General features: G+C 27.1%; 1 protein-coding gene across 1 annotated transcript in view; it reads left to right on the top strand.

Moving 5' to 3' along the window:
- The first annotated feature begins 1,641 nt into the window (after positions 1-1,641).
- LOC107436816 (DNA polymerase epsilon subunit 4) overlaps positions 1,642-14,454 on the top strand; it is a 14,946-nt gene continuing 2,133 nt past the window's right edge. The window contains exons 1-3 of the mRNA XM_043046828.2: positions 1,642-1,998; positions 5,468-5,552; positions 7,387-7,428. Coding sequence (XP_042902762.1) covers positions 1,714-1,998; positions 5,468-5,552; positions 7,387-7,428 — 412 coding nt within the window. The 5' untranslated portion in view covers positions 1,642-1,713. The remainder of the gene's footprint in view (positions 1,999-5,467; positions 5,553-7,386; positions 7,429-14,454) is intronic.

Genomic DNA, 14,454 nt, shown 5'->3' on the forward strand with positions numbered 1-14,454 from the left:
TCTTTCATCGGTTTAATATTGCAATGGTTAATAAAACCTTCTTCCTGATTAGAAATAACATTTACATTTAATTTGTCACGATTTAAAGAGTATTTATTACATCTTGATCCCTGGTTACCTTGATTTGTATGCTCATCTTTAATGTGAAAAAGTATAAGAGTTATTAAAGTTAATCTGTGTATATTAGAAGATATCTTTATCCTGTATGCAAAATTGTTTAGTGTAAAAGCATATAATAGTTTTCTTTTTGTAGTCTTAAATCAAAATCATCTACAATGTCTAAATACCAAAATTCTAAGTTATTAATTTTATTGCCATTTATATTTGAGCAATGTTGGTTAATTCTAATGTTATGAGTGTTACAAGTTTGTCCAACGAAATTCATATTACAAAAACTACAGGTTAACACATAAATTACATTATTAAATTGGCAAATAGATTTACGACTATTTTTATTTTGAATTAGATGTTTAGTATCAATATTGGGATAAGTTACCTTTTGAAGAGACCTTAAACATATCAAACTCAAAAACACACCTATGTTATTGTACATTAAAGTCAATTTAGTAAAAATTTTCTTTCCTAATGTCAGGTTCTCAATTAACAATTAAGACTAATTAGAAAAATAGTCTATTTGTTAACTTTGATATAGTCTATATTCTATAACACTTTTCTTTAAAGCATTGTCTCCAACTGTATTAGCTTAGCAGACATTTTTCTATTCTAACACAGAAATTAAAAAAAATAATAAATTTTTTTTTCAATAAAGACTTTGTATTTGTGGGCAATAATCAAAAGTTTTGGAATGTTATTACTGTCAGAAACTTTGAATAAATCAGTCTAAAAAACCTTAAAATTAGTTTTAGTGTATCAATAGGCACACCTAAAACATCAATGAGAATTACTCATGATTATCATATTACTCATTCATGAGGATTTTTCCTGGTCAATCATAGCACACAAGTACCACACTAAATTTTCATAAATCACCTACTGTTTCGGTTTTACTTTAGTACAAAACATTTCAAACTTTCTATGAAATTTAGTGCATCGATTGTTGTTCTTTACTCGTCAATGATAGTAAGTTCAGTTTTGGAAATTCGTTGAAAGTTAGTCCAGTTTAAGGCAAGATATTCAGATTTTAATGATTCAAGCTCATTATATCTTCGGTTCTATGTGAAAAGAGATTTGCTCTTTCGAGTTGGTCCCTTTCTGTGATGTTTTTTTTTTTTTTTTAGGAAGTTTCAAGACTTGGCGATTATTTTGCCACAGGTCAGGAGGGGATGCAGGAATCTCCCTCTTATATTAACATTAAACAGTATATACAAATTTTATATTTAATTTATAATAAATTTGTATAAAATCATAATAATAAAAAATAATAAAATTCCCGCTTATTGTTTACGCTTCTGGCTACTTATTTCTGTCATATCAAGATTTAAAGCAGTAATAAAAATTAAACCTTGATTTTAATTTTTTTTATCCATTTACACGCATATACTAAGTAATAATTACATGAATGTTAGAGAAAGGAAATATTAAGATTTATTTTCAGATTTATAATTTGGAATTCAAAGATAATCGGAAGTTTTTTTATGTAAGCTTAAGTCTAGTATCTCGCAGAAATAGACAGTCGGAAATATTAGCAAAAAAATCGCGCGGCTCTGTTTGTTTGTTGGTGAATTTGTTGTGGTCTTTGGTTAGGAAGTAATCATGGATGAACTGATTCAGAATAATGCGTCGGATATGATTGTTGTTGATGAAGCCACAGTGGACATTTTGCCTGATGGCGAACCATCTAATAGCTATTATAATGATACAGAAGCATTTGAAACAAACCCCTTTTCTGGGCGGCAAAATGAGGAAACCAGCGCTGCTCCTGAAAAGCTGGAAAAGATCGTACAACTTCCTTTAACCAGGATCAAAAGTTTTATGAAATTAGATCCTGATGTTAATTTAGCTAGTCAAGATGCTGTATTTGCTATAGCCAAAGCTGGTGTAAGTTTAAACTAGATTAAATTGATAGTAAACAAACAAGTTAAAATATTTCTCAAATCTGTGCCTTGGGTGGCTAGCTTCTTTCCCAGTGGATAAAATCACCTCGAAAGGTATTTTCCAACCAAAGTGCAGGGCTTGAAATTAACGGTGTTCCGAGTTCAATAAAATTTGACTCAGACTGCCATAAAATAATTATTAGTTATCCGCCACTGGCCAACAGACGATGTAATCAGATGTTTTGCTGTTTTGATATTTAGTTTCGTATTTTGGACGGTGTTGTTGTCATAAAATTGTATATTTCATCCTTATCGTAAACTATTCAGATTCTTTATATTGTAATTTTTCATTCAAATTCATATTATTAACTTATTGAAAACCAAAAAAAAGCAGATACATGTAAATAGAGTGGTGTGAATTTGTCCAGGCTAGTTATATATTTTAGTTATTGGTTATGTAGAGATCAGTGACTAAATTTTCCTGTTTTTAACCTTGCACATGGAAGAAACCTTTATTTAATCAATTATTAAAATAGTTTTTTTTAAAGGTTTAGTAAAGGAATCCAGTTAGAGTGATTTCATTAATTTCCAAGCTATAAATGACAATAATAATAAATAAATAAGGGAAAACTAAAAATCAACAGTTAAAAGCAAAAATGAATTTATTGAATTTCTTTGGGAATTTAAATCAAGGAATTTTTTTTTTTTCTGTTGCAGGTAAATGAGTTTAGTAAAAACTAGTTTTTTTCTAAAAAGGAAAGAGAAGCGTCTATATTATCATAAACATCTAATAGATTTTGATGAAATAATTAATCAATGAAATTGATTTTAGTCATGTCATTACAAACTTGATATTTCTTTATTGGGTGTGAATACTGGAATATAAAAAAAAATTGATCTACTATGTATCTTTATCTTTTTTTGTTTAAGTGAACTGGAATTTTGTAAAGTAAAACTATTGGATTCTTGTATTGGAAATAAATTAAAAAAGTGCATAATAATGATGGGAGGAGGTTAAGAGTCTTCCAATCCATTAAGTTTTCGATGCCAAAACCGGCTTTTGACATGACTTGTCAAAAACTTATCTAAAAGTGTCATAAGCTATTGAAATATGACAAAAAAGTTTTGACTAGGAAAATCTTAGGGCAAATTTCTTCCATGTGAGTAACAACAATTTATTAAAAGTTAAACTGCATAATTGTTTAAATCACACACAATATTTGCATTAAAACTACAACTCTAATTATGATTCATAAAATGTTCATAATAAAAAATCATAATCAATATCATATCATGCATAAAAAAAAGCTAAGAATATTGAAACTCGTTATTGCTTTTTCAAAAAACATGGTACTATTTATTTTTTTAGAATATAAAACTATTTAAAATTCATAATATTTGAAATATTACAATTATTTAGTTTATATTACAGATAATAACTGTGAGTTGTTTATTGTAATCATTCTAAATAGTGATTTTAATTCTTTTATGCCTCAATAAGAGTAAGAAAATTTGAATTTTTATTAATTTATTATTTATTTCCATTAATGGTTATTTTACATTATTAGACTAAAAAGGCCACATCATTAAAATTTCAGCTTATCAAATTAAATTTTAACTATTGGTAGTAGCATTTGACTCCAAAAATAATGCTAGTGTGCGCAGGGTTGGGGTTTTGGACGTTCTAAACTGGTTTTGGACAGGACAAGTGGGTTTTACTGTCTTAAACTGGGTAAAACTGTCCTTAACTGGGTAAAACTGTCCAAAACCTTGAACTTTGGTAAAAGGTAAAAATTCTATAGGTGTAACTATTGTACACATAATAATTACATGTATCAATAAATATTTGAAATTTTTTATACAATTTACTTTAACTTATTAAAAGAAAATAATATAATATAATAGGAAAAGGTTTATAATTATTNATCAAGTTGTTAAAATTTTTTTAAATATACAAAGATTAAAAAAGCAATTTTGTTAATATTTATTTCATTTTTAATTTAAAATTTGAAAATTACTTTAATTACAAAATTACAATCAAAAGAGAAATTTTTAAAAAGTAAGTATTCGGCTTAAAATTTGGCCGAATATTCAGTATTCAGCGCCATCACTATTCGCTACATCACTAGTATTTTCCAACCTAAGTGCAGGGCTTGAAATTAACGGTGTTCTGAGTTCAATAAAATTTGTTTAGACTGCCATAATATAATTATTAGTTATCCGCCACTGGCCAACAGATGATGCAAAGAAATGTTATGCCGCTTTGATTTTTAGTTCCATATTTTGGACAGTATTGTTGTCATAAAATTGCATATTTAATCATAATCGTAAACTATTCTAATTCTATACATTGTAATTTTTCATTCAAATTCATTTTATTAACTTATTAAAAAAACTATACATGTAAATGGAATGGTGAGAATTTGTATTTTCTTAGTATATATTTTAGTTATTGATTATGTAGACATCAGTGACTAAATTTTCCTGATTTTTTACCTTGCACATGAAAGAGATGGAAGGATTTAATCAATTATTAAAATAGTTTCTCCTAAAGATTTAGAAAAGGAATCTAGTTAGAATGATTTCATTATTTTCCAAGCTATATTAATGATAAATAAATAAGGGAAAACTAAAAAGCAACAGTTGAAAGGAAAAATAAATGTATTGAATTTCTTAGGGAATTTAAACAAAGGAATTTTTTTTTCTGTTGCAGTTTGTTTAGTCACAATTTGCTAGAACCAAGCCTCTTTTTATTTTGCTCTTTAGTACAGACTTAATATATTAAAATTTAATTTACTTTTAATTGAGAATTATTCAGTTTTATAAGAATTCATTTCAAAAGCAAACTATAAACAAAATAAACATGTTTCTCATAACTTTAGGAATACTAATACAGGAATGTAGTCCTCATGTGTTATCCTTGTTTTTCCCATTTTCTGATGTAATGAACCAAAAATAATTAATTGAGGAACATATATGCAATAAACAAAATCCAATTTTAAAAACTCCCTACTAAATGTACTAATTGAAACTTTTAAGGATTTGGGGCTAAAATTGTCTCTTGTACCCACTGACTAGATTCCTAGCTCAAATGGTTTTGGTGTTATTAGAGAAATACATATACAAGCACTTAAATTCTTTCATTTATTATTATTGATCTACAGCTTTAGAATAAAATAAGGAATAATAAGAATTTTTTTTTTCTGTGTTACTAAATGTTGCACAGCAAGGCTGCAATTTTTCTGTATATTATTTTGTATAAAAAATGTGAATTGGCAAAGTTTTCTTACCGTTTGAGATAAAGCAAAGACAGCCTTAAGTTATATGTTGTCATATTTTGGGCAATATTTATTGCGCAAAAGTATTTCAACATTAGAGGTTTTTTAATACAATTTTTGCTGTATCATATCAATTGATTAATATTTCAATGTTATAATAAATAATATTTCATTTTTTTCTTCTCCATATTTTAGGAACTCTTTATCCATATGTTGGGCAAAGAAGCTTACAAATTCACAAAACAAAATAAAAAGAAAACTATACAGAAAAAAGATATAAGTAAGAGTTTTTAAAATTAATTATTTTTTGACATTGAAAATTCGGGTAACATCTATTGGGAACGTATTTTGGGTAACATCATTTGGGAACCACTGTCTTAGATAATTATTTTCACATTCTAGAAATTTATTTACATGGTAAGCTTTATTTATGTGACTGCTCATTGTCATTGTTTTCCTTTTCAATGAAATCTTGGCCAACTATACCCTTGAAGCAGGAGAAAATTGAGTTCCTTTTATACACTTCAAACCAATTACAGTGCTTGTTTCAAAGGCACAAACACAAAGCGATTTTCAGCAGTCCAACAAGGTTCCTATTTATATCACCAATCCTCTGCTGCCATAACTCTTCCCACGGACCTTAAAAGTTCTTAAAAACTGCTTAATTTTTATTTTGTAAAATAAGGGCCCTTAAAAGTACTTAATTTTGGTACAAGGTTTTTAAAAGTCCTTAATTTTTTTAACATAACTATAGTTCATAGGAGCAATTTTTCAGTTCAATTTTTTAAAACAAAATGTTGTTCTTTTATCACTTGGAATTAGACCATGCATCGAGGGTTAAGCATTTTAGAGAGACAAAAATTAATGTGTGCAGGGGGGCTATATGTAAGGGGAAGAAAGCATGTCTAGTCATTAATATATTGGTTCTTTCATTAATATATTCTGCCTTTTTGCTTAGAATGATACTCTGTGAAGAGAGTGAAGCATTCTAAAAGAAAAGAATAGTGGGGGATACTGCACATGGAAGAGATAGTGCTTTTTTGGGGGTTACAGTTTTAAGGTACCTAAGTAGAAGACTCACTCTAAACTTCAAAATTGACAGAATGCAAGCAATTCAGTACAACTGGTAACGCATCTGCTTATAGGGATTAAGTAAAACGCTAAGAAAAGAAGTATCTGAAAAGTTTTGAACTAGAATCCATAACGATAACTATTTCCTAAAATCTTATAAATCTTATAATCTATTAAACCTAAAATCTTATAATCTATTAAAAAAATACGAAAAGGCTGTGACTGATATGAGATTGAGGTATAACGATGAATTCTTGGTGTAGTTTTTGCCTTTTCATGGGAAATAATAGTAAGTTTCTCGCAGACAGATTTCTTATGACATATGCAAAGAAAGAAAGAAAAAACTGATTTTAAATTTGTAATCTATAATCAATGAGTGACATAATAATTTGCAATCTGAAAATTCTAATTGCATAATTATAATATGCAAAGAGAATTTGCTTGGAAAGATTAATTATCTTATGTGAAATCGAAGAAGAAAAAAACAATTTAAAAGATTTAAAAAAAACGAGACAAATAATGATTAATACGAAAATGTAACTAAAGTAACCCCGAAGCCTAATTTATGTTAAATTGTTGTTAATGAACTAAAAATTCTGTAGGCTAGTGAGTATATCTATTTAGTAGACTGATAAGTGTTTCATTTCATTTACGATACTTTATTAAAGGACGAATTATATATTGAGTTTTAGAAGTCTTAATGTAAGAAAAAAAGGGAAAAAAATTTAAAGTAATAACTGCAATCATATGATAGTGATCAGCATATGCATCAAGTGCTTCTCTGCAATCTAAAAATTTTAATTGAAATAAAAGAAAAACATGATATTTACGAGCAGTCATTACACTTAGGTATCTGATTTCTTCTCAGAAGTGTCCCAAATCTTCATCAGCTGTTAGCTTAGTTTTAAAATAAGAAATTCACATTAATGTTTTTATTAAAATCTTTTTTTTCTTATGTCATCTAATTGTACAAAAGTTTGATTTTTTTTTAGAAATTATTATATAAAATATTCTCAAATTAATTAATAAAATTTCTTTTGAAGGTGATTGTATTGAAGCATGTGAAGCTTTGGCTTTCTTAGAAGGTAAGTGTATAGTATCTTATATCAATTTTTCCAAACTACAGTAGAAGCTTGGTATCCTAAAATTTAGGACAATTCAAACTGATATTATTTTTCAAAAATTATAAATGAAAAGAATCTTTGTTAAAATATTCATTATGTAACAACAAATAATACAAAGGCTTGAATATTAATACAACTGCCTACTCAACTGAACTTTCGATTATGCTCCTAGATTTTTTTTTTTTTTCTGCTGCATGTTTTAGAAAATTTGATGCTTCATTTACAGATTTTAATCTAAAGAAGAGGAAAAAAATTCAAGAGTTTATCCCAGTATTTTATTTTTACATTTTAGATAGATTGATTTTGAAGCAAAAAGAAAAGTTGCAGTCTTTTGTTAGACAGTTGTAATGTCTAAGAGCAAATTTTTTGTTAAAGAAAGGACAGAAGTTGAAATGTCTTAAAGAAATGATGATGGTTATTAAAAATTCAGAACTTAGACAATAATTATTATGCATTAAAATATTTTCGTTACAATAGAAATGAAAACAAATGACAAAGAATGTGATATTTCATTTTAATTTAGCCTATTTAAAATTCCGTCTAAGAAAACTAATTTTTAAGGCCCAGAATTTGATGACATTTGCATTTTTGAACACTTTTACTTATAGGCCATTTTTTTTTGCATTGTAGTGCCTTTTTTAAATTTTTGGGATATTTTTTTTTCTCAGTTTTTAATTATTTCTTTGACTTTGGATCTTTTTATTACATTAATTGCAAGATTTTTCTTGTAATTTATATTGTAACTCATAATACCTTGGACTCCCAAGTTTTCCCGTTATGTTATTGATATAAAATCTTGAGTAATGGTAATTTTTTCCATCTCTTAACTGTCTTCTGTAATTTTTTCAACTTCTCTGATTTATATTATTTAGAACATTACAGTTTTCTAGCAAGGATTATACTATTGAAAGAAATTGTGGACGGACAACATAAATAAATTCTGAAAAATTTGATAATGATCTAATCTAGTAACTTTGATGTAAATCTGATATCTAGTGATATGGAAATTTTTATGTCCATTAAAATTTTTATAAAAAAAGAAAATGTTTAAAAGTCAATATATATTTTCCATTTTTCGTTATTTTAGCTTGTAACATTTAACTTAAATAAATGTGGAACACATATGATATTGCTTTGTAATATATTTTGATGTGTTGTGTTTATGAGAAAAACATTGCTTTAGTTTATATTTTTATATTTTTAAGACAATTTTTGCTCTTTTAAGGCATTAATAGGGATTTAGACAGGATTCAGATATATCGGGATTTTTTCCATCAAAATCTGGGCTCTTCTTGTTATTATTATTTCCTTAATTATTTCATGAAAAGTAAAACAATTAGAGGAATTTAGTGCTTTATGCAAATTATAGACGTACAATAAATAAAACAAATTTAATTTGTCAAACAATAAATTTCAGAAGTGACATCATTCAAACTGATTCTAACAAGGCAAAAGTAACATATTAAATACTAATATAATTAAAAAATTTCTTCCTATTTCATTTTAACTTTTTCTGGGAGGGGGGGGGATCTTTTTAGGTTGAATAATTATTTCAAATTAATAAATAGAAATAAAAGAAATGGTAACACTAAATCTGAAATGCTTCTGTAAACTGAATTTAATTTTGAATTTTTTTCTTATGGCTAACCTTGAAAACCTGAAATTATCAGGGAAATTTGAATAAAAATCAGGGAATTTTAAACAAAAGCTGGAAATTTTTTCTTAGATTTTTTTTATTTCACTAATTTAAATTATTTACTAATTTTCTTAATTTAAATTATTTCATTCATTATACCCACATTTTTTAGACGGAAATATGTCTCCAAACAGTTAAAATGTCATCAACTTAGCTATTACTTTGCTTGCATCAAAATTTGCTCCATTATAACCCTGTTAAACTAGAATGCCTCATAAAATTCTCTCATGGTTGCTAAACTAAAAAACTGTGTGTTTTGATTGGAATCCTTTAAATGTTTTAATTTCAAATGGAAAAAAAAAAGTATAAAATTTAAGGAATTTTATCTTCTTTTTTTTCCCCATAGAGTATAGAACAAAAAATTAGACAATTTTACATTTGTGACATCTATTTTTGTATACTGAATCTCTTAAAATAATAATGCTAATTCAAAACAACGTTATTGAAAAATTTGACTTGAGATATTGGTTTAAAGAAAATATGATCAATGAATTTTATAAAAAGCACTGGTAAGAAAAAAATACAGTATAATGCAGTATATAGTACAGTTTTGTATTGAAATGTAATTACAGTGACTCACAAAAGTGTTGTTACACTTATGACTTTCAATGAAATAAGACTACCCATTCATTAAAATGAATATATTTCAGAATGGATATTTAATTATAAAAAATGTATTCTGATCTTAACAAAACTGTAAGAAATATTTTGAAAACAAAGGAAAAGTTTATTTTTAATACATCAATCATCAAAAAGTGACAATAACTTTATCCCACAAAAGTCATCGACACTTTCAAAAAAAAAAAAAAAACTATGTCTATTAGTAAATTATTTATTTTTTCATGAAATTAAGATTTAGTAGAGTTTCCTTTCGCCTCTACAACAGCTTTTAAATACATGTAGCTAGTTTTTTTGTCAGGTGAAATTCGTGCAGAATATTTTTTTAAAAATTTTACAGAACTCAATTGCGAATTTATGAATTTTTCCACAGATTTTATAATTTTAATCTCTGATATGAAATCCTTCTTTTAAGATTTCATCACATATTGCACAGTGCAATAGGACACAATAAACTAATTTAACATATTTATTACTGATTTACCTCTTATGATGACAAATAATGAAATTTGGTCTATTGTTTCATTACGACTACGAGCCGTTTTTAAATGATAAAATAACATATTATGGAATTAGTTAGCAAGAATTAAAATATAATTTTGCTGTCATAAGTTTGATACTAAATTGAAAATAAATAAATAAAAATTAAATGAAAAAAGAATTAAAGCAATTGACGATAATTTTTATTCTGAAATCCGAAAACATTTAACTGTACAATGACTTTCTTTGTGTAAAATTATTGTTACTATTTGATTATTGATATCTTAAAAATTAACTTTTCCTTTGTTTTTAAAATATTCCACGCAGTTTTGCTAAGAATCGATTATAACATCTTATTATTAAATGCCCATTGTGAAATATTAAATTTAATTAATGAATTTTTATTTCCTATTCCAATAAAAGCACTGAACAAGCACTTTTGTTAGCCACCGTCATTATAAAAATCTATTGCTTAATGAAAATATATTAAACAATATTTATCCGAGTTTTTATTGGTCATTCTGTTTTTGCCATTTTATAGGTACACTTTGAGCAAATACTACTAAAAGTAACACATTAAAAAAAATTATTAAACAATATTTATCCGAGTTTTTATTGGTCATTCTGTTTTTGCCATTTTATAGGTACGCTTTGAGCAAATACTACTAAAAGTAACACATTAAAAAAAATTAAATTTAATGAAAACAATATGTCCTACACGGTAAACATATTATTTTCTCCACATATCTTAAATTTTTAAAAATTAATGTTGTACAAAAACTTTAAAAAATAATTTTTTTTTTCATGATGATATGTTAAAAAAAATGACATTTTGAATGAAATATTTTATGATATAGACACTTTTCTTGTACACATCCTACACTTTATAAGAAAAAAACAAAACACGAACCTGGAAATTTTAGGATTTTTACCTGGAAAAATCAGGGAAATTTTAAATCTGATTTGAGTGGCCGTCCTGAATATGGTCTATCCAAATTTTATTATACATGAGGCCTTTTAAAATAAAATGCACTCCTTGTACTGCATGCTAACATAGAACTGATTCTTTTATGCAATTAACAAATTAATCTTTCAAGAGTTGGTGAAGTTGATACCTTTGAGAAAACTAAAAATATCTGTCAGTTGGAATTTTTGTTGTTTCATTCATTTTTTTATTACAAGTATACCTTTTATTTTATAGTTGGACCATCGTGATTTCTTCTTCTGTTGAAAGAAAGCATGTTATGTTTTCAACACAATTTTATAATACTCTAATGTTTAAATTATAATAGGGCAAAAGTCTGACAAAGTTTGAACTAAAATATAACTCAAAAAAATCAACTTCCAAAACTCAATGAAATCTTGTGGCGATTTAAAATCAAATGTAAATGGTTTGCTTAACATAGTGGGTAGCGCAGGTCATGGGTAAAAGTTGTATCTTTTTTTTTATTTTGTTTGGTGGCATAAAAATATGAAGGAAAAAAAAAGGGATTATAGGGTATCATTTACGCCACATAGAATGAAGAACAGTGTCTGAAGATCAGTGTATAAAGTCCAAAAATGGATATTCTGTGGTTATATTTCTTTACTTTATTTGTGCTTTATTCACATTGTTTTTCCCTCTATTCTACACCAAAATATGTTTCTTTTTATTTGCAAAAATATCTAATCTTTTAAAGAAGTTGAGTTATGAAAGATTACATTTTACTTTGATTTGATTTTGTATGCATGTTTTTTTTTCCTTATTTAAATGTTTTTATTTTCATATGCATTTAAAGTATGGTAAGTTGTTAGCTATAAAAAAAAAATATGTATGAAAGTTTTCATGTATATTTAATGCATTTCCTTTTAAATGTCTAAAATAATTTCTTTGTATAGTGGTGGTGTTGGTACTTTTTCAGCCAATGCATTTTTTCTAGTTTTGTTTTTGTACCTTTCTTGTTTTGCATTTTCTGTTTCACTCTCGGTTACGACAGTTTTTCTAGCTATGTTTTTCAAATTTTATTTTCCATTTTCATTAGCTGCTTTATGTTTTCTGTTTCATATCTCATTTGTTTTCCTCATTCACATCTGGTGAGTCTTGAGAATGGGAGCCTATTTTCGAACGCTCGAAACATGCCGTCTGTTATTATTATCTTCGTATATTTAAGCAATTGGTACTTTACTAAAAATATTTTCAGTTGAAAGAAATGTTCCAGTTCAAATTTCATTTTTTTATGGGTTTAAAAAGTAACACTTTGCCACCCCTTATTTATATTAAATATAAAATACAATTCAATTTTTAAAAAATAGTAAAATGTGAGGTAAGCTCAGATCTTCCAAATCTTTCTACTAAATATTGATTTTTGATTGTTGTCAAAACATATTTATTTATTGTCATTATATTTAGTAACATAAATATAATTATGTGACTATGTACGATTGCCACCATGTATGTGACTATGTACGATTAATATCCATTCTATATTTCCTATAGTTGTTTTACAACTAAATATCTCTAATATTTTAATGTGTATCATAATATGAATATATTTGATATTGTTAAAATANATTTTTATTATAATTGATTTCTGGAAAATATATTTTAAATTTAGTGCCAGTGTAATATAATAAATGTTAATCCGTAAATAAAAAGGAAAAAAAAGGAACGCTAATAGTCTAAATCAAACTGTAATAATGTATTCATAATAGAAATGGCACGTCTTTTCTACTGGCAGGGCTGACTCGACCTGTTTCTGTCAGCACTTCCTTATGGCATCTACGCTGTGTGGTTACTTAAATTACCTCCTTTCTTGATTTGTCTGATAAAATAATATGTTACAATAAATATTTGCAGTGTACAAAGTACAAACATTCTTCCTTTCAGAACACTATTTTTTTATTTCTATAAACGCAATGTAGCTTACGCTTGTAATTTTGAAACAGTAACAATAACACTCTAATGTACTTACATGTACAGTCACGGTCAACTAATCGTCTAATGCCAAAATCTTGGTTTTTTCGGCAGGACGGTAATGAAGAAGAAGGAACTGAAGTTAACCGATCCTGGTTATTATATTCACCAAAAAATAATGCAGCGTACTGCTTTTGTTGCTTACTGTTTATTACATCAAATTCCGCTACACAATCATCTTTCGTAACATCTGCTGGTTTTAATAAATGGAAGAAAAGAGATGAATTGATTAGCCGCGAAAGAATTCCAAATCACTGAAAATCACTTACAACTTGGAAAGAAACAGAACGAAGATTAATAAGTCGAACGAGAAATGATGTATCATTAGAAGCGAACATTCAGTCCGAAAAAGAACGGTGGCGAAATATATTTAAAAGAATATTAGCTTGCTTAAGGTATTTAATTATACAAAATCTTCCTCTATGTGGCCATGTTGAAAAACTAGCATTTCAAGATGGTACAAATGTAGGAAACCTATTATCTTTATTTAGATTTGTAGCTCAGTTTGATCCGCTACTAGCAAATCATCTTAAACATGCCACAGGATCTCCAAAAACTGTCTCATATTTGTCACCACAAATTAAAAATGAATTCATTCATCTTCTGGCATCTACAATTCGAAATCAATTAATAAACGATATCAAAAGAAATAAATATTATGGACTTTTGTTTGATTTAACTCCTGATATCTCTCATCGAGAACAAATGTCCCAAGTCGCTAGGTATGTAGATGTTGATTTTATCCATAAAAAAGTTTCCACCAACGAATTTTTTTTGGGTATTGAAAAGTATTGACACGATAAAGATACAGCCTCGATCAAAAATACAATTTTAGAAAAATTAAGTTCCGATGAAATTTCATTAACAAACTGCAGATCACAATGTTACGATGATGCTGCCGAGATGGCAGGTCACACATCTGGCGTTCAACAAGAATAATGGGAAAAAAATCATAAAGCATTATTTGTAAATTGTGATAACCATTCATTGAATTCAGTAGGAGTTACTGCAGCTAAACAAGATCCAATCGTTGTGACATGTTTTGGAATAATTGAAAACATATATCTATTTTTCTCACGTTCAACGTTACGATGGAACTCCAGAATACAAGCGGTTAGCGTTATCGTCGATGGGCTAGAGAATATAGTAGAACTATTAGAAAAATTAGCAGAGGACACTACCACTACAAGTGACACCAGAAGTGAAGCTACAATTCTGTTGCAAAATATACTAACTTTTA

The sequence above is a fragment of the Parasteatoda tepidariorum genome, chromosome 5 (genome assembly GCF_043381705.1).
Source record: "Parasteatoda tepidariorum isolate YZ-2023 chromosome 5, CAS_Ptep_4.0, whole genome shotgun sequence".
NCBI lineage: Eukaryota > Metazoa > Arthropoda > Arachnida > Araneae > Theridiidae > Parasteatoda > Parasteatoda tepidariorum.